We start from the raw sequence: 21,135 nt of genomic DNA, 5'->3' as shown, positions 1-21,135 counted from the left end.
TGAGTTTCTTTTGAGCCTGACATTCACACCATCCAGTAGAAATCAACCAGGGAAGCCTTTTGAAGACAGGATTTCCCAGTTGACAGTCCCAGGCAGAACATTATCTCCTGTTGAGGCTTCCAATTAAAAAGTAGAAGTCAAGAAGTTGTAGACATACATCCTCAGGGTGGGGGCTGTACAATCATACAACAGAACCCATATTTCTTATGTATGCTTTGCCACGTGGTTCATAGCTTGTCACCTTATTTTTTTACATGTCTTGCTTCCTCTGCATCTGGCTGATGTCTGTCCCAACTCTGCCCTTCTTCTCCCTGTATCTCCCATTTGGCTTTCCTGCCCAGCCTTTTTCTGCCTGACTATAGGCCAAATCAACCTTTATTATCAACCAATGAGAACAACACATATTTACAGCATATAGGATCCCATTGCACAGATTGCTTTGAGCAGTGCCACCCCTGGGCAGGTGGTTCTGGGAGTGTATAAGGCAGGCTGAGCAAGCCATGGGGAGCAAACCAGTAAACAGCATATTCACAGCATATAGGATCCCACTGCACAGATTGCTTTGAGCAGTGCCACCCCTGGCTTCACATGTCATTACTTGGGGATGAATTGAGTTATTAGCGGAGCAAGTGTGTGAAGGGAAGAGTCCAGATACTTTGAAACAAACATTCCCCCACCAAAGCCCATCGACCACGGATTCCAAACTCACCATAGACTATAGAAAGACAAACACGTGGGGAGATGTACAAACAAGTATGTCACACAGCCATAATAACAGATGGGGTTAGGAAAGTCACAGCAAGTTTATTCACCGCAGGTTTCATGAAGAGAGCACTAAGACTTTCTTCTGAGCCTCTATCACAGTCATCTCAGAAAGGCTTGAACAAAACCCTTTGTGGAAGAAGCTGCCACGTGACAGAGAGCCCTAACATTATTTGTCAGCTTTAAAAACACGTTCTACTGAAGCCAACAATGTATTTAGATAATAGACACGTTATTTATAAGTTATACATAGTTCCAAAAGTGAAAAAATATTGATATGTTAATACTAAATCTTATAATTTAAGATTAAGGTAAACCTTACTTGGGGATGAATTCTTCTTCAGAAATAGGATGTGGGATCAAAATGATATAGAGAGGCTTCTACATCAGAATTGGAATGTTAAATAATAGCCTGACGCAGCCACCTCCTTATGACCAAAAGTTACTTAATTCCTTTTATTGTTTAATTGTTCGTGTTTATTTGGTTTTTTTTTTCTGTTTTTATTTTTATGGTATTTGAAACAAAACCAGGGCCTGAACCCAGGGACAGAATGTTTAGGACAGTGTTCTACTGTGGAGTTCCACCCCCAGTCCCCTTTGTACTTTTTATCTTGAGACAAGGTCTCATTACATTGCCTGGGCTAGCCCTGAACACAAGCTGCAGCCCAGGAAGGCCTTGGATGTTCCATTTTCCTTTCTCAGCTTCCCAAGTAAATATTACTGGAGGGTTATGCCACCTGGCCCACCAACTGTCCTCTTTCAGACCGAACTGTTAACGCTCTCGATGTTAAACGTCTCAGCCAAGGCTACAGAGGCACCAGGATTCTCTTCCACGGCTCTTTCCTCTATCCGAAAAGCCCTTAACGCTGACTTCACATGCAATCAGGAGACATTCAAAGTGCAAGACAATTTACTATGAGATCTCATTCCAGAATCTACGAGGTTTATTAAGACAAATTAAATCTGTGTTGTGAAAACACACAGCCAACGCTGCGTTTAGCTCCTTGGCCTCGGTTTTGGTTAGTGACTCAGAGCTCCTACACTGAGGAAGCACACAACATAAACATCAATATAAACAAATCAGTGCATTGGGTAAGTGCAATGCATCCAGCTCAGCGCAGACTGCTCATTACACTCAGAACTGGATTTCAGAGGAGAAAAACGGAATACAGACAAGGAAAGGAGAACAAGATGGGGTTGGCATGCTAGCAGCTTAGGGGCACGTGTCTATTCAGGTCTGAGGTGCTCCCTCAGGGAACTGTCCAAGGTGTTCTTTGAGTCTTTGAGCTCAAAGAACAAGATCAATGGCTTCTTTGAGAATGTCCGCACCCCTAAATGGCTCCAAGCAAACGGGATGGGACAGCCAGACTCTGGGACAAGGCTCAGCTACAGGATTTAGGGTGAGAGGAGAGAGGCTAGCCCATCACAATTGGTCAATGTGGGCCCCATTTGACATCCGCAGCTTCCAGGTGCAGGAAGACCTCCACAGGCTCACCACTGGATCAGAAGGTCTTTCTAGGTGGTCACAGTGTTAAAATATATCCCAAGGAGATGGTACGTGGCCAGGCAGAAAAGAACCAGCAGTGGCTGGCTGGCTCTGTTGGTCAGAAATAGAGCAAAAACGCCCATTCTCCAGTTTTCTCCCCTCCGTATTCTCACGCAACCTGACTCCAAGAAGCTGAATGACAAGTGTTGGGTCTAGGTGCAACATACAACTTCTCTTCTGGCATAGTGAGGCTCATGTCCAGAGGAACTACAATTAATGACCAGCTCTCCGAATCAGCTGCAAAACGTTCTGTAGGACAGTCTCCCTTGAGGGGCTGGCGTCAACCAGGTGGCAGCTTGGGTTCTCCATCCGCTGGTATGTCATTTCCACCCTGGAGACAGAGGGAAGGGGAAAAGTCAGCTTCCTCTCCTACCCAGTTCATCCTGAAAAAGCAGCTTTTTTTTTTTACCTTGTCACGGTGGCTCAGAGCAAACCCCCCCATTTAACTCACCTTGGCGGCCATCACTGCCCCTAGACAGATTCAGTGAAGTTCGTTCGGTGAAGAATGAGTCAGCCATGATGCGTAATAGCTGACAACCTGTTACCTGCCAATCAAGTCTCCTGGTCCTTTCTTCTCAGTTTATACTCTGAGTTAACTGGGAAAGACCATCTTCACTTCATTCTCATGGCAGAGAAGGCAGTCCAGCCAAGGCGCGCTTTGCATCCCCCAAGATCACCCTACAGTCAGAGTCCCCCTACACAGGTGCCACAAGTCTCTAAAGAGACTCTTTGGACTTCTGAACAGAGCTGAGACTGTGATAGCCTATGGCGACTTTCGAAGTTGGACTGAATGCATTTTTTGCCTTGTGAAATGGCTCTAAGCCGAGGAGGGCCAGGGAGTGGAATGTGGTGGTTTGAATGAGAACGGCCCCCACAGGCTCACAGATTTTGAATGCTTAGTCACTAGGGAAGGATTAGGAGGTGTGGCCTTGTTGGTGGAAGGGTGTTGCTAGGGGTGGGCTCTGAGGTGTCAGAATCCCAAGCTAGGCCAATGTCTCTCTCTTCCTCCTGCCTATGACTCCAGATATAGAACTCTCAGCTCCTTCTCCAGCACCATGTTATGTCTGCCTGCTTGCCGCCATGCTCCCCGCCATGGTGATAATGGATTAAAGCTCCAAAACCGCAAGCCAGCCCCAAAGAAATGCTTTCCTTTATAAGGGTTGCTGTGGTCATGGTCTCTCTTCACAGCAACAGAACACTAAGACAGATGCTGAAGGTCAAACCCGGGTCCTCTTGCTTGTACAACAAGCACATTCTTGACAGAGTATGTCCCCAGTCCTGAAACTCTGGGTTTTAATACAAGTCCTACCATTTCTGACACAGAAACCCCATTGTTTTTAATTGGTCATGCGGAAGGCCAGATGGTAACAGGCATAGTGATAGAGACTGGGGTGACCTAGGGGACGTTGCCTCTTGCACTTGAAGCACAGGAACTGTGTCCTTCACTCTGCATCCTAAAGCAGTTCTGATCCTGGCTCAGGGACGAGAGGGACTCCCACCCTTCACATCACCCTGGGGACACTTACTTCTGACGAAACACGTTATTGGCCTCGAGTTCGGCCTCTTCTTTAGTTTTCTCCACACCCCGGCCCTGCAGTCTCCTCACTCTCTCCTCGGGATTCACCGTGAGCAGCAGGACCAGGTCAGGCTTCAGCAGGTCTCCTGGCCACTGGTAGATGGGGTGGTGGGCAGGGGGGAGGTACTGCGGGCCTCCACTCACCTCGGTGGCTATGGCGTAGGTGGCCGTGCTGTGCCAGTACCTGGGAAACGAGGCAGCCGTGAGCTCTCACCTTAGGAAGGAGTCAAGGTACCATTCGAGAACCATCAAACCAGGCTGGCTCTGCTAAAGTCTTCCCAGCACCACACAAATGAACTACATTTGGATTTATTTTTAATGTGTAAAACACACACACACACAAAAAAAAAAAAGAGTCAACAACAGTAGTAATAGGTGGGCTAGTCATGAAATCATATATCTAATTGAAACTATCCTATACCGTAAGGACAGGTGTCACACCATTCTGGCCCTTCTCTACGTACACTAACTTCTATGCGGCCATGAGGATAAGGATGACTGGTTGGCTCAGCAGTGCCTTTCTAGTTAACGCTATGTCCTGAGCTAGTGAAATCTAGCAGGCCTGAGCCATCTCTCACAGCGCCAAACTCAAACTGCCCATGAAATCCATGTTCATGGGGCAGAGGCTAGAATGCCACCCTCCCTCCCTTCCCAAAAAAAACAGTTGTCTAACTGTGCGGCGGTAATTACAATAAGGAGACCAAGCTGGGCGGTTGTAGAAAGGTCAGCCATGGCCATAAATGGAAAAGAACCCAGCACATTGTTTCTGGAAGCCCCACAGCTGTCTACCACCCACAGGAAAGGATTCTGGCTCCTCATGAAGCATGGACCTTCTTCCCAGTTTGGACCACACACCATCTTTCCTCTTTGTCTCCTAGCAAGGGTGATACCCTCAACTAGTGAAGTCCTTCACAGTCCTGCTCCCATGAAGGCCCCATACAGAATCCAAGCTCCTCCTCTGGCTCCTCATACCCTGGAGGAGACTCTACTGAGGAGCTCCTCACTAGGGACCACAACTATTGTCTCAGGAGGAAGATCCTGTCTCCTCCACGGAGTGGGAAATGCTTCTTAGTCACTTCTGTATTCTCATACATAAAAACTACAAAACCAGCACATGGTAGGTTTGCAATGGGTGAATGCCCCTTATGTCTATTAATGAATGAAATTTATTAGCATGTAATAAATAATGCTCCTTATGGTTATTGATGCACACATGCATGCATGAGTCAACAGATAATATTTTCTAATGTAAGTGTGTGATACTACTAGAACAGGAACTTAACTATGTATGTCCCAAAAAGTCCAAGTCCAACCACTGTCACCAAAACCAATGGTGACCAGCAGGAAAGGGGTTCCTGTCACTGCAGTCACACCAGGAAGACAGAAGGTACCTGTATTCTTAGCTTTGTCCTTGGGGGCACTGATATGAGCACCAAGGTTAAGCAGGGAAAGGGTAAAAATGTTGGGATAGAAGATACACACATAGCTAGTCAGTCTCGGTCTGGATGTGACCTGGCTGATCACAAACGCAGGATCAGTCAGGAGAGATGTGGTCCCCATGAAGAGCTGCTGTTGCTGAGTGGGTAGACTCAACCCTTGTTGGAAGATGTTCACCCATGATACAGACAATGTCCTGGAATCAAAGGTGGCCACAGGACAGAATGACTCAGAGCAAAGGAGACCAAGATGCCAAGCATTGTCTTTTCTATTGTTTTCTTTCTTTCTCTCTTTCTTCTTTCCTTCCTTCCTTCCTTCCTTTCTTCCTTTCTTTCTTCCTTCCTTTCTTCCTTCCTCCCTCTCTTTTTTAAGTTACCCATCAGGCATTAATGGGCATTGGGGGGCTCCTCTGCTGGCCCTAATGTGAAGTGTCGTTAGTGAAAGTACCCTCTAAGCCTTTGTTGCAATCGGATTCTTGCCCTGTTCAGGCAACCTTCTAATATAAAGTGCATAAATGTGAAACTTCATATCCAACATCAAAGGAGAATCGCCTATAGCAAGTACTTATCATATAAACTGAAGTTCCCAGGAAAAAGAAAACCCTTCCTAGGTTTGAAGATTCTCCAAGGCTGACAGCTTAGCCTGTGTGCCCATAGCTACTCCTTCAATTTTCAACATTTCTGGAACTTTTTGTCAGAGGGCAAAGGACACAGTGGGGACCACATGATAGGTCCACTGCATTAGCCTGGAGGTTGTCACTGGTTATGATAATAAGAGGAATGATGCCTGGTGGTTATGACACAACCTTTTCAGATCCGCGTTCCTTATTCGTTAATTGCAGAGACTGTCTGATTCCAACCTACCCAAGGCACTATTCAGATATTAGTATAAAATGTCAGGGTGTGATATATGTAGTTCATAATTCAGTATTCCTCTTGTAATCGTAATGCATGTTCACAATTGAGCACCTAAATATATATGTAGAGAGAAGAAAGGAGACAGAGAGACAGAGACAGAGACAGAGACAGAGACAGAGAGAATGATGTGTCACAGAGAAGGCATCTTGCTACTCACCTGTCTACAATAACAGGGAACTTGGCTGATTCTTTAGCTATTTCAGAAGCCACAAGATAATTGCCCAAAGAGTAAAATGCTCTTCGAATGATAGTAGGTTCATTGTCAAAGATTTTCCTCCACTGGCTGATGCAGGGGGGTGGTGACTGCAAAAGCACAGCCTTGAGAGACTCTGACACCGACTGGGTCAAGGTGCTTTTCCCTGCAGGACGTAAACAAAACAGACCACTTCTTAGCTGAAGCTGCCACAGTCCCCCCAAAGGTTAACACTAACCTATTAACCAAGGAAAAGCAAATGTCTTCAATCTGTAATTCGATGAGAGTGATTAAATAACACCCGGGTTCTATGAGAAAGCTGGCTGAACAAAACCTTGAGGAGAAAGCCAGCAAGCAGCATCCCTCCAGCAGCCGCTGGTTCAACTCCTGCCTCCAGGTTCCTACTTGAGTTCCTGTCCTGACTTGGCTTCACGATGGGCTGCAAAAGGTGCTTTTGGTCATGGTTGTTTATATAGCGACAGAAACCTAACTAAGACATCTTCTCCTTTCCCTGCCCCCCTTCAGGGCCCCTTCACATTCTTCTTCCATGTCTATTCATTCTCTTTGAGATCCACCTGCTCCAGCCTTGCAGCAGGTCTGCCCAGCTCCTCTCCAGCTCACTCCACTTCTCAGCTCCTCTCCACCTGCTCCAGCTCACTCCACTTCTCAGATTCCTCTCCACCTGCTCCAGCTCACTCCACTTCTCAGCTCCTCTCCACCTGCTCCTGCTCCAGCTCACTCCACTTCTCAACTCCTCTCCACCTGCTCCAGCTCACTCCACTTCTCAGATTCCTCTCCACCTGCTCCAGCTCACTCCATTTCTCAGCTCCTCTCCACCTGCTCCAGCTCACTCCACTTCTCAGCTCCTCTCCACCTGCTCCAGCTCACTCCACTTCTCAGTTTATTCACCTGCTCCAGCCCCACTCTACTTCTGCTCAACTCCCCTCCAAGGTCCACCTTGCTCTGTCTCCACCCCCACTCTCGCTACTCTGTGCCTGGCATTTGGCTTGGCGTTTGGAGCTCCTAAGACTGACTTGTCAGAGGTCAAGTTCCCCCTTTAGGGTACATTTAAGCATATTTTTGGACTCTTCTTTGCACACCCCTGGGTGTCATACTGCCCGAAGCCACTTCCTGGGCCCATCTTAGATGTCCCAGCCTTTGCCTGGAGCACAGGACTACAGTGATAAGGCATAATCTACTCTAGACAGATGTTCTTCTCTGGCCTCACTGAGCACCAACTGTATACACTTAAGGCCTTTTCCCTCTGTCATATTTAACACTCAGGGTACCAAGACTTCATCACCAACTGCTTATTTACTGCTAGGCAGATCCCAACAGTGCTGACCATTTTGGTGTTTGTGCTATGAGCACACCGCTAACACATAGCATGCTCGGAATGCCCTATTCTACATAAGAGTACTCATTGAGTCACTGAGCAGTAGAGAAGGGAATGAAGCCATCCACAGTGGCCTCCTTGGTGGGGCTGGACACAGGACGCAGCTGTGGCAATAGAAGCTATCCCTTTCTCCTCTCCTTGTTATCACTTTCTGAACTTCACATGTGTGGGCATAGGTGTGTTGAGGTTAAAGGTTTGTATTGTCCTTTTGTCCCACAGAATCTGAATTAACTCTAAGTGAAAAAATAGATGACCATAAAGACATACCAGACCAGAAAAAAAAATGACCCAAAAAACTATAATGGACAGCTGATGTTAAAATTCCAGCCATGGCTAAAAACGAACCTCGACTAGGTCTTGGCGTGGTGATGAGAAGTGCTGAATGCTGAGCACACTGCTTCTCCCCGCTGATGACTTTCAGGCAGAGCCAGGACAGCAGGTAAGAGTCATCCCACTGTGTCACTTCCTTGTGACACAGAAGTTCCCATGTGGAAATGACCTTTGGCGTTGTTAAAGGTAACAGCCTGTGACCAGGGATGTGGATCTGTGGTAAAGCGCTTACCTAGCATGTGAGAAATCCCTAGACTCAGTCACCGGGACTTCGACCCTCGTTTGCTCTGCAACTGTGATAAAGCGCTGACCGAAACCATCGCCAGGAAGTTATTTCATCTTACAACTCCCGGGTCACGCTGCATTGCCGAGGGAAAACAGGCTGGGGACTCAAGGCGGGAGCTGAAGCAGAGACAACGGAGGAGGAATGCTGCTTAAGGCTCACTCCTCCTGTGCCGCTTAGACTGTTTTCTATACAGCTCAGAACCTGCCCTGGGTGGCACCACCAACAGTGGGCAGGGTCCTCCCATACCAATCATCAATCAAGAAAAAAATGTCTCCGCCAACGTTCCCACAGGACAATCTGCTGGGAGCATTTTCTCATTGGAGGTCTCCTGTTGGCAAATAACCCTAATTGGTGTCTAGTTGACAAAAAAAAAAAAAAAATACAACCACCAAAACAAAGAGTATGGCAGCCGTCTTCATCCCTCCAAGTGACACAGGAGAGGCCTAAAGATAATAGCATCCTCCATCGACCTTCTCCTGGACTTGAGTGTTCTAGTTACTATGCTAACACATTTTTATATTCTGACCCTTCTTGAGTAGTTCAGGAAGCTCCATGGCCTCCTTTCCCAGTTCGCTCTATCGGGGGCCTCTGGATGTCCTATGGCTCCTGGACATAAAGCTGTTTGCCCAGCCACTGCTTCCACCTTCCAGGTTTTCATCACCCAGCCTGCTCTTGTTTGTTCCTAGACTACAGCTTTGGTATGACCTTAGGTCTCCTCTGGAGGTTGCAGCAGAACAGGACCTCCTGAGAGGTCCATTAACACACACACACACACACACACACACACACACACACACACACAAAACGGTTGCGTCCCATGGTCAGTCTGGCATAGAGACTCACAGAAGGCTCTGTGCAGCGTTTAGTATTGTAAGAACGACCTCCTGCAACCGTGCGGTCCATGGTATTGACGGAGACTAGAAAGCAGTGCTCACTTACCCGTGGCATCCAGTCCTTCGATGGCAATGACCTGGAACTCTCCTTTCTGGATGTCCCTCGGGCATTGGTCAACCAGGTCAAGCACTGCCCGGGCTTCCGGGATAAAGGATGTACACTGTAGGGGGAGGAAAAACTGCATAAGCAGGGAAGCGCTGGGGCTTCTGGGAACCTGTTGTGACTCTGCCACAGGCAGCACTGCCTGGTCCTAAAGGGACCTTTTCTAGATTGAACATGATGCCTGGCCCATGGGTTCCTAGAGTTTAGAAGCTGAGACACACTCAAAACAAGGACTGCAAATGTCCAGGGTACACAACCTCAATCCTTCACTGGCTAACCTACCCCAGAGGAAGGACAAGCAGGCACATAATTCCAACCACAGCCACAACAGAACTCCAGGCCCTGCTGAGAACAGGAGGTATGTGAACCACCCTGTAGACGTAACCATGTAAGTGCATCTACCCTGTATCCCCCCTAACACACACACACACACACACACACACACACACACACACACACACACATCCTCCTAATGGCCCGGAAAGCTGACAACGGTGCTGGAAGCTGGTACAGCTTCAAGCTGAGATTCTGCTGAAAATCGGGACTTCCTTATTCCCCATCACCACATCCCATGCCCCTAGGACCTTCCTCGGAGGCCCACTCTCATTCATACATATGCTTCCCGTGAGCAAGGCAAGCACCCAAGAGCTTTAGAAGTAGTGGACCGGCCAATCTGTGTGAACGCCTCTGTTAGTACCACCTTAGGGAAGCAAGCTGGAAGTGCATTCTTGATAAATGCCAGGAATCTCATCACCTCCCTGGCTGACCACGGGCCTTTCACCACCCTCTAGCCCTGTTGGACAGCTTGTAAAAAGTAATGTTAACTACATAGAACAGCAGGCCCTATCTGCCGGCCACAGGCACCAACACAACCTTAGGCTTTTCCCCGGAGACTGCCAGAAACCTTTGTCCTCCCTCACAGGAACATTTACAGATGATGGGAAAGATAAAGGCAAAAACGCTTGAGCAGTGAGGGACCACATACGGTCCACAAACCAGTTAAATGCTTACATCCTCTAACCCACGTAGTATATCTTCTGCGCCCCCAAGATCCCAGATTGGAAGCAAATATCCAGCAAATTGTCCCCTTAACTAGCTGGCCTCGTTCTCCCCAGTTCCCAGAGGACTCTTGACTCCACCTGCAGGACTTCGAGAATGTCTTCCTAGCAAGCATTGCTCAGCCAGGTGTTGCATGCACTCAGCACTCGGTTGACAGAAACCTGCACAGGAAATATTGAAGGCAACGCCAGTGTCTAACACAGAGCCTGCACAGATTGTCTACACCAGCTGACTCATGAATAAAAATAAACAAACCAGGCAGAACGCACTTGATTGGCCAGCCTGGGGCAGAACACCCAGCTCCACTCAGGGCCGAAGAGAAAAAAAACTCTTACTTACCTCCTCCAATACCGCCCGTGCAGCATCCCGGTCTTGAAACACGGCAGAGTTGAGCAGATCTGGCAGCAATGGGTGCAGATGAGGCTCCGGTGCCGGCAGGACGCATGCGCAGTCCACTTGCACCTGCCTGTCTCCCTGCAGCTCCCACGTGCGCTGCCACAGCAAACCCTGAGAGTCAGCCTGGAACTCGGCTAACTGCGGGTGCGCCACCTCCTGGCACGAGCCCAGAAGTTGCAGCAAGGCGCCCCGAGTGTCCGGATGGTCGCAAGGGTCGCGCAGCAGGAAGCCATGCTGGGCTTCACCGTCCTGGTCTCCGGGACCGTAGCCTAGCAGCTTACTCATCCGGCACCGCTGCAAAGGGCCCCGGCACAGCTGCAGCAGCAGACGCTGATGCATCCGGGCCGCCTGCACGCGGGGCCCGCAGCCTGTGCCCGGGGCCAATGGCACGCACAGCGCGTAGCTGCGCCCCGGGGGCCCAAGCAGCGCTGCCAGGCGTGGGTCCGGGTGGCCCGCCGTGTCCCCTAGGACGAAGTGAGTCAGGGAGCAATCCGGCATCTCCACCGCGAAGCGCCGCGGCCGAGCCATGGTCCCAGTGCAGGCCCGGTGCCGCGCGCACAGCCGCCGCGACAGTCGCCCAAGCCACAGTGGGGCTCGAGGGCGGCTGACTAAGGCCATGGGTGTCCCGGGCCGCGCCCTCAGCCACGCCTCGGAAACGAAACTGCGGGTGACCACAGACCCGGGATCCGTGAGAAACGAAAGCGAAGGCGGCTGCCGGCGGGACCTCGGGTGTGGCCGCGCTACTCTCCGCCTGGGCTTCTCCGCCTCCCGCCCCAGCCGCGCTTTTAACCGCTGGCAGGCGGTTAGGAAATTCTCCCAGCCCTGGGACTCTGGCGCGTTGCTATCGCCGCTGTGGTCCCCTGGCAACGCCTGCCCTTGAGCATTCCAGCCTCTCCAGAGCCATCGGCTTTGTCTGGCTTGGTTCTGTGGTGGCAGGTGCTCCTTGTCTGAGTTTTAAACTTCTTCCAGACTACTTAATTCCTGACGGGTGAGGACTGGGAAAGCTGGAGAATGAGGCACAAAGGGATCTCCTCCCAGAGAACACACACACACACACAGAGAGAGAGAGAGAGAGAGAGAGAGAGAGAGAGAGAGAGAGAGAGAGAGAGAGAGAGAGAGAGAGCTTTATGATCCACCCGTACACACAGGCACCTGACTCCGGAGACCTTCAGGTAGGTGCCTAGCGGTATCTGACCTCAGTTTACCGTATAGTACCCACTTAGCCAGTCCTGCAACCAGTCTGAGCAGCTTTTCAGCTTTGCAAATGTGTGCTCCTTACTCTTGCAAACTGGGATCAGTGGCCAGGTTGTGACATTGAATGATTGCCAATTAAAATCTCCTTCATTGATGTCTGGTGTTTTGAAATTTCTCTCTCTCTCTCTCTCTCTCTCTCTCTCTCTCTCTCTCTCTCTCTCTCTCTCTGTGTGTGTGTGTGTGTGTGTGTGTGTGTGTGTGTGTGTGTGTGTATACTAGCTATGTTTTAGTATGTTTTAGACCACCTTCACCTTGCTGGTTCACAATAAAGATATGTGTCTCAATGATGTTCCCAACTTAGGATTTACCCCAACACTAGAAGGGTGTTGGTGTGGTCATGGTGTGAGAACCATCAATAGAATTGGTAGAGCAAGAAGATGTGATGTGCAATAGAATCTGGAGTGGGCTGTTCAAGGATCACATTACCTCCAATGGTGAGCTGTGTGAAATCATAGCCCAGGACGCCTGATAGAGTATCAGAGTCTGGGGTTGTAACTCTTAGAAATAAATATTTTTGGTGTCACACAAAGAAACACAATGAAAGTAATTCTGCAAGACAATTTGCTTTTGGAAAAAAAAAAAAGGAGGGGGTGCACCAAGACCCTGGCTAGGAAGCATACCAGGGAGAGAAGTTACTTGGAGTTGTTTTAATGAAGGTGGTAACTGTGTCTTTTTTCCCATTGACTAGTGTCCAACTTTTCCAGATTGGCTAACTTAAAACCAAACAAACAAACAAACAAAAAACAGGACAAAGGGAATGAAGAAAAGGGGGGAAGGAATCAGCCTCTCCAGGCCATCAGGTTCCAGAAATGTAGAGGATAGGGTTTTCATTTTTAAAAGTTGCATGAAGATGAAATGATTTGAATGCCTTTGCACAAAAGTTTAACAAAATTGAGAGACTTATAGAATGTTGACCCTTGGTGAGCTAGCTACCTTTGGTAGAAAGCAGAACAAAAAATTATTTCTGACATACTGAAGCCAGGACCCATAACAACATGCCAGGTTCCTCTCCATAGAATGAGGCGATCAGCTTTGACCTTTGACCTTTGTGTGAAGTCATTGGAACAAGTTGGTAAGGCATGCATATACACAAAGCATCTCTAACCACCGACAGAGAGACCCTTCAGAGGGACTGCTTGCCAAGGCTACAATAGAAACTGCAGCTCTTGGTTTCTGTGTGCATGGTTATTGAATAGACAGCAGCAGCCAGTCAAATTTTTAGTGCTAATTTAAGATTCCTAGGAAAGAGAGCCTGGTGGCACCATCTGCTTTGGATTGAATAATTGTACCTGCAGCAATTTGCCCATGGGGGCACAGAGATGAGAAACTAGAAGCTGAGAAAATACTTCAAGAAGTCCCTTTGAATGGATGAGGGGATGTATTAATGAAGAGTAGCAGTCATGTATTCTTTTTTTTTTTTCCTCTTCTTTTTCTTCCTTTTTTTTTCCTCTGTGTAACTTTGTAGACCAAGCTGGTCTCAAACTCAGAGAGAGCAGGCATGTAGTCTAAGGAAGACCTATTGCCTTCAGCACTTAGAGAATTTGCTTTCAGTTTCCCAAAGCAGGCAAAGTAGTTTCTGTTTCCATTCACAACACTGGCCCATGCTCAGAACTTCCTGGTGTCAGACCAAAGGGAAAGATGAAATTATTCTAGGGATTCACAGATGGGGGGTGGGGGGGTGAGGAGAGTAAGCTCAAGACATTTAAATATAGTAATTAATATAAAATGAAAAATGGCTCAGGGTTGAAGCGCCGGTTACCTATGCTTTAGCTAGTCAGTTAAGTTAGAAATAAGACAAAAGAAATCAGAGCTGTGAGAACACATAACTCTACAGAGCCACAGAATGTCAAGGACTCCTCACAGAGAGAACATGCCACATAATTACATATTAATGAATTAGTTGCCATGATATAAATGAGTCAGAAAACGAGAGTCAACGAAACAGATTCACAAAGAATGATTGCTGTAGAGTCCAAATCCAGGTTGAGTACAATGAAAGGGTTAAGCAGCTCAGAGCAGTTATGTTAGTACCAAGTATCCAGGAGAGAGGTGTGTCTCCTAGGTGACTCCAAGCCAGGCCCAGCTGACACCAAGGTGAAGCATCCCGAAGCTGTGCTTTGATCACAGGTGGACTCTCCCTGTGACAATTCCATGACAGATTTCTTAAAGACTATGACGTTCACAACTCAGCAGACAGAATCCATAACCTAGAAAAGCATCACAACCCCTGCTGGGGCGCTATCCCCACCAGAGTGCATGGGGCATGTTAGGAATGCACAGGTGCTCAGAGGTAAGATCCTTGGCTAAGGAGAAATGCTGGTGCCTCTGGCTGCTGATACAATGTGTTTGAATTGTTTTCAGAATGAGACTCTCAAGGAGAGAAGAGCCACAGGGGCCTCTATGTCAGCCATGGCCCACACCACCTTCAGCAGTTTGCAGAAGATCCCCTCACCCACCTTGGCTCTTGCAAACCATGACTAGGAGTGGATCTCAGTCCCTGAAGGCTGCTGGTTTCCTCCTGGGAAGACACAACAGCCATGCAGCAGCCTTTGCTAGAATATGGAGGAGGAAAATGGTGAGGGGACTGTGGGGAGAGTGCTGAACAGATCTAGAATCCAGCCGTCACCATCAGCACTGGCCTTCAAGCTATTGCCAACAGCTGGACTGTAAATGAGCCCAAAGGTCAGGTTTACAAGTTGCAGGTGTCTGTGCAGGTCTTTGGTCAGTACCCACCATGGTCTTGTAGCTCAAGGCAAATGCTTCCATAAGTTCTATAGGAAGTCTGGGGTTGTGGGGAGAGGCCTGGGGATAAAGAGCACTTGTCAAAACAGTATAAACCTACACAAAGCCAAGTAGAGTGGTGTGTGTGTGTGTGTGTGTGTGTGTGTGTGTGTGTGTGTGTGTCCCAGCATTCCTAAAGGAGATGCGAAGCCAAGACTGGAGAATCCCCAGAAATGTGTGGACATATTAGCCTGAAGTATACAGCAAAACAACAGGAGACCCTGTTTCAAACAGGGTGGAAGACAAGGCTCAACACCCAAGGCTGTCCTCTGACCCCCACAACTACACGAACTCCCTAGATTATACAGAAACAGGATGTGCCCTCCCCTGATCTCTACTTTCTGCTGAAACAGGAGTAAGGAGAAGCCGGGCCTTCACTCAGAAACAGCAAATGACTGACTTGTGAGCTCTGGACACCAGGGATTCGCTTCCTCAGTTGTATGAGTTACTCTTCCCTCTGTTGTGGTCGAGTGCCTGACCTGAACTTAAGGGGAAAAGAATTCTTGTTGGCACAGTTTGTGATGGGAGATGGTAGGGAAGGCATGGAGGCAGGAGCATGATGGGGCTGGTCACATTGTGTCTGCAGTCAGGAAGCAGAGAGAGATGCATGCTGGGGCTCGGTTCCTCTTTCCACATTATTTAGTCTGGGCCTACAGCCTAGGGGATGGTGATGTTCACAGTCAGAGAGGCCTTCTCTTCTTTGTTAAACTTCCTGGAAACATCTGAATATACAAATGTTTCCATCGTAATACTAAACCTAGTCAATTTGCCAGTGAAAATAACTATCAGATTTACATTTCACCCACACTTAATTGATATTTTTACATGACAACTTCACAGAGAAATTTCAATCAATATGCATCAAAGAAAAGAAAGATGAGAAAATAAAAGCATGCCTGCATATCTGAAAGAAAGAAAGAAAGAATGAATGAATGAATGAATGAATGAATGAATGAAACTGGCCTGCACAGAGAAGTCTTACCAGCAAAGATAAGGTAATATCATTATGGTAGTCAGTTGTGGAGCAGTGTAGCCAATGTTTAAACACCCATCGAGATCTTGTTCCCTGAGTGAGGTGTCCCAAGCTGTAGCGTGAATCAGCGTGCAAACTACCACACAGCGCCAGGCTCATAAGGGGAGCAGACACTCCTCACTCTATCATGGCAATCACTGCCCTTGTGCTTAACCTGCACCAGGCCCCTTGATATTATGATGCCATTCGTGAGGCAGGCATGGCTATCTGTGTTTCCCAGATGTTTCAGAAGGTCAGGCGGATGAATGGCTGGGTCTGGAGCTGAGAGGTGACCTACCTCTCACCTAAACACAACAAACAGATGCTCCCATCATAATACTAAATCGAGTCAAGTTGACAATGGAGTTAACTACTACATTCATATTTCATTCATACTTGATGATATTTATACATGACAACTTCACAGGGCACTCTCAATCACTATGCCTCAAAGTAAAGGAAGACGGCATGATGAAAACATGCTCTAATACCTGAAAGAATGACATAAAGTAGATCTTAGGGAGGTAATAAAATCTACCCCAAAGCATGTGATTCCAGCTCAGCTAGGATTTATCCACTGAAGCCTTTCCCCAGCTCTTGCACTTAACACTGACGTCATATGCATGTGACCTCGCAGAAGGCATTTCTCCAATTGTGCCAGAGATTACAGCATCTTTATTTCCTCGGGTTTCAAGGACTTGGGTCAGATAACCCTGGCACAATTAGCTTCATTAAACTGCGGGGATGTGTTTACTTTCAGTTTCCCAGTGCAGAAAAAAACAAGTTTCTGTTTCCATTCACAACAATGGCTCAGCGCAGATGGTGTTCTGTTCCTCCAGGAAAATGGGAGTTTCCCTCTTCACGGACCTCAGGGGATGTTTGCCGAGAAGAGAGTAAAGTTCACAGTGTAATACCTCAGCTGCATCACCCAGACCCTGAGCAAAGTACCTCAGCTGCATCACACAGACCATGAGCACAGCACCTCAGCTGCATCACCCAGACCCTGAGCACAGTACCTCAGCTGCATCACCCAGACCCTGAGCACAGTACCTCAGCTGCATCACCCAGACCCTGAGTACAATACCTCAGCAGAATCACCCAGACCCTGAGCACAGTACCTCAGCTGCATCACCCAGACCCTGAGCAAAGTACCTCAGCTGCATCACACAGACCATGAGCACAGCACCTCAGCTGCATCACCCAGACCCTGAGCACAGTACCTCAGCTGCATCACCCAGACCCTGAGCACAGTACCTCAGCTGCATCACCCAGACCCTGAGTACAATACCTCAGCAGAATCACCCAGACCCTGAGCACAGTACCTCAGCTGCATCACCCAGACCCTGAGCACAGCACCTCAGCAGAATCACCCAGACCCTGAGCACAGTACCTCAGCAGAATCACCCAAACCCTGACCACAGTACCTCAGCAGCATCACCCAGCGCCTGGGCACAGTACCTCAGCAGAATCACCCAGACCCTGAGCACAGAACCACACCCAAGATTCAGCATGGGACATTTTTACTTTTCACAGAACATATATAACCATCATTCTGATAAAAAAAGGGGGCCTAAAACAGCCCAATTCAGGAGTCTGTTATGTTTCTTGTGAAAATGGGGTCTGGGTTGTGGCTCAGCTGGTAAAGAATTTGCCATCTAAGCATGAAGGCCTGAGTTCAGATCTCTAGTATCCATGTAAAAAAACCAGGTAGGGCAGCATGTGCCTGTAGTCCTAGCAATGAGCAGGGCAAAGGCAGGTGGAACCCCTGGAGCTTGCTGTGAATTCAGCCTAGCTAAATCTGTTAGCAAGTCCTAGGGACCTGGCTGTCTCTACTCTCCAGTGCTGGGATTCCAGGCAGGTGATACCACACACACCATTATTTATATAGTTCTGGGAACCAATCTCAGGCCCACACACTTGTAAGGTGTTACAGCATGCTCTTTCCCCCATGAGGGCAGAACACATTCACCTCACTGCCATTTTGGAGCAAAGATTTTCTTGTTCACTAAGCAGGAAAACAGTGCAGTGGTATCCAAGTCTGTGGTAACTGAGTAGAGCTATTGACGTGGTACCTTGGTAGGGAGAAGAGGGGAATGTCACAAGACCCTCACCTGTATATCCCTGTGACTCCTTCCTGCTCTCACTAACTCTAGTGATCTTGGGAAATGCTAGGATACATTAGAAGTTTAAGATTAGCTGAAAGGGGACCTGCATGACGCAGTTTCCAGGAGGTCCTCATCCATGATGGGGTGGGACTTTGCCAAGATGCTTTTCTTTGTAAGTAGCCTATCCCCCATGCTCTATAAATCCAATGAACTCATGGCTCACCAAACTGGACTTGGCTGGAATTGTGCTTCTGTCCTTCATTGCTGTCCTATCTGAGATGAAAAGACATTTGTTGTTTTCATTGCCTCAGGAAATGTTAATGCAATACAAGTCAAGCCCTTTATCAGCAGAGTTATCTTCCCAGCCCCTATGTCATAATTTCTTATCTGTCAGTCTGTAGATGGGCCCTTGGATGGACCCACATCTTGGCTATGTAATACTACAGTGAACTTGGGCTTAGAGTCATCTCTCTGACCAACTGATGTCCTACCTTGAATAAATAACCAGTATTGGCCAGCTGGACCCCCAGGAAATGCTTCTTTATCTGGCTGTCACAATAAGCAACCCTGAGTACTTCATGAGAAGAATCATGGGAAGAAGCTGCCACATGGTTATTCAAGCTGAATGCCTGCAAATTCAAATCTGGAATGGTGTGTGTGTGTGTGTGTGTGTAGGTGTAGGTGTAGATATATGCACACAGATATAAAACTCCACATATGCAACTGCTCTGTGTGTAGACTGTTTAAAATGAGTCTAGAATTACTACCAGGGCTGTAAGTGTGGATGAATCGTCAAGGAATGTCATTGTCAGATTTGGGCCGTGCCCCCCATCACATGCTATACAAATTTTCCCCAAATCTGACAAACAAACCATGAAATAAGAATCACATCTCACCTCCAGATGTTTGATAAGAACATTCAATTCTCTTTATTTACAGGAGAAAGTAGATGCATTGGAAGCAAAGGAGGAAGAATTGGGAACAGAATTTCCAGTGTTAAAAAAAAAAAAAAAGCAAAATGTTCCGTTTGAAGAGGCTTTTAAAAAACGACTAAAGGATATACGCAGAAGAATTCCAAAGCCTCATCTTGGTTAATACGTCTCCACCAGCATCTATGAACCCCGCTAACTTGCAGTCTTGAGCCTTGGCGCTGTCCTTTCCTTCTCAGGGGCAGAAGGAACAGTGTACACAAGACTCTCTGCTTCCCCCAAACACCAGAAGAACTAGAAACATCACAAAGAAGGAACACGGAGCTCCTAGGGAAAGATGTCAGAGGGGAGGCAGAGGCATCAGAAGTCCAGAGACTGAGCAAAGCAAGTTTAATGTGTTGCTCTGAGGGACCTTTATTACCAAACTACAGGAGCTTGCCTGGAGGAAAGGCACCAGCCCCACAATGCACAGTGTGACTGTGGGGATTTCCAGAACGGTACCATGATGCCAAAGCTTTTAAAGAAAGAGTTTGAGAAATATTTATGGTACATGTCCTCTGACAATATAAAAAAAGAAATGTCTAATTACTAAGTATTCAAGTTTTCAAATGGTTAACTGTACTTTGTGGAATTTCTCTGCCTGTGTTTGTTTGTTTGTTTGCCTGACATATACCAGTCTTGAATTCCTTTTCTTTCCTCTTTGAGAGAGCTGCCAGGTGCTGCCAGGCACTACCAAGGTCAGCGTACATCTGATTTGCTACCTACAAAGTCATGAAACTCTAGGCTTTTGGTGTTTTTGTTTTGTTTTGTTTGTTTGTTTGTTTGTTTGTGAGGCATGTGGAGAACGAAAGAAGAATATTTAGAAATTGTCAAGTATGCATAGATATTCGTACCAAGAGGCTTAACACATAATTTTTGTGTTAAAGTAATCACCTGTAAGGAGGCAGCTGTGTGACGTCTCAAGACCCTTGTTTAGAAGCCGGTGGCCGCTGGAATGTTTGCGGCGTCATCAGGGCAGACGGTGTTTACACGGGTCATAGGGGCCGCTGTGAGCCAGAGCAAGGCAACCGGTCGGCCTCCATCCGGAGCTTCAGGCTTGGCTCCGATTCAACTTTCATTTTCAGAAAACAGAAACTCTGCTCAGCTGGGACTCACTCAAGGGAGGTGTTTCCCTCAGCCTTGTGACAGAATGCTCGGGGGCGTGGCTGGCCCGCCGCCGCAGCTTATAAGTGCTTTCAGGCAGCTGCAGGTGGGTGCCTCTGCTCACCACGGGGATGCTAGTGCCCACTTCTCTTGCTGCTCGGCTGCTAAGCCTGTTCCAGCAGCAGCTGGGCTCCCTCTGGAGTGGCCTGGACATTCTGCTCTGCTGGCTGAGAATAGTCCTGGGGTGGCTAGGTTCTGGACGGGGACAGCCACAGCCACAGCCACAGGTCCCGACCGAGCCCAAGGAGACCCAGGAAGAACCGAACAGTTCTCGGCCCACAACCCCCGTGAGCGTCAACTATCACTTCACCCGTCAGTGCAACTACAAATGCGGCTTCTGCTTCCACACAGCCAAGACATCCTTCGTGCTGCCCCTGGAGGAGGCCAAGCGAGGACTGCTTCTGCTCAAACGGGCTGGTAAGCTCCGTTATAACCCAGGCAGAAGCCCAGGCGTTGATGACAGCGAGCAGGGTTTGTGCATAGGACGAGGGTGGGAAGGGCTCCCTGAGAACTAGACACAGCATCCCCGGGCAGGTCGTGCACCAATGGGCAAGGGAACCTTGCAAAGACATGAAGGACCTCCAGACTGGGAGGTCAAGACCATGTAACAAACACTGGCTCCTGTGGACAGAGGTATGTGGACAGTGGCCCCTGTTCCTCCTGGCGTTTGGGAACAAGCATTCGGAAAAGTTTTGTCACTTAAAGATTTTGTCCAGAGGAATCTGCTTTCCAGAAACACTAAGCGAGGAAAGGGGAAGGGGAAACCCAAGTCCCCAGTGTGAACAGCCAGGCTATTCACACTGTTCCTTCTGTGGTCCTTGCTGGAAACTTTTCTCTCTCTTTAAAAAAAAAATATTTGTGTACACCTGGTGTGTGTGTGTGTGTGTGTGTGTGTGTGTGTGTGTGTGTGTGTGTGTGTCTGGTCACCTGCTTGGCACGGCAAGCCTATGGACATCG

At 48.1% G+C, this 21,135-nt stretch overlaps 2 protein-coding genes across 2 annotated transcripts in view; one reads left to right on the top strand and one right to left on the bottom strand.

Annotated features, from left to right (window-relative positions):
- Positions 1-1,654: 1,654 nt before the first annotated feature.
- Positions 1,655-11,825, bottom strand: Cmpk2 (cytidine/uridine monophosphate kinase 2). The gene is made up of 5 exons (XM_059248380.1): positions 10,838-11,825; positions 9,383-9,497; positions 6,396-6,597; positions 3,835-4,068; positions 1,655-2,639 (listed from the first exon to the last, which is right to left on the bottom strand). The coding sequence occupies exons 1-5, from the start codon at positions 11,510-11,512 to the stop codon at positions 2,522-2,524; spliced, it is 1,344 nt and encodes a 447-aa protein (XP_059104363.1). The 5' UTR covers positions 11,513-11,825; the 3' UTR covers positions 1,655-2,521.
- An 8,422-nt stretch (positions 11,826-20,247) lies between these two features.
- The window catches only part of Rsad2 (radical S-adenosyl methionine domain containing 2), a 14,353-nt gene continuing 13,465 nt past the window's right edge, over positions 20,248-21,135 (top strand). Inside the window, exon 1 of the mRNA XM_059248549.1 lies at positions 20,248-20,595. Coding sequence (XP_059104532.1) covers positions 20,250-20,595 — 346 coding nt within the window. The 5' untranslated portion in view covers positions 20,248-20,249. The remainder of the gene's footprint in view (positions 20,596-21,135) is intronic.

Source organism: Peromyscus eremicus, chromosome 22 (assembly GCF_949786415.1).
Source record: "Peromyscus eremicus chromosome 22, PerEre_H2_v1, whole genome shotgun sequence".
Taxonomy (NCBI): Eukaryota; Metazoa; Chordata; class Mammalia; order Rodentia; family Cricetidae; genus Peromyscus; species Peromyscus eremicus.
The sequence above is the reverse complement of the archived record's forward strand: the minus strand, read 5'-3'. Positions and strand labels throughout refer to the sequence as shown.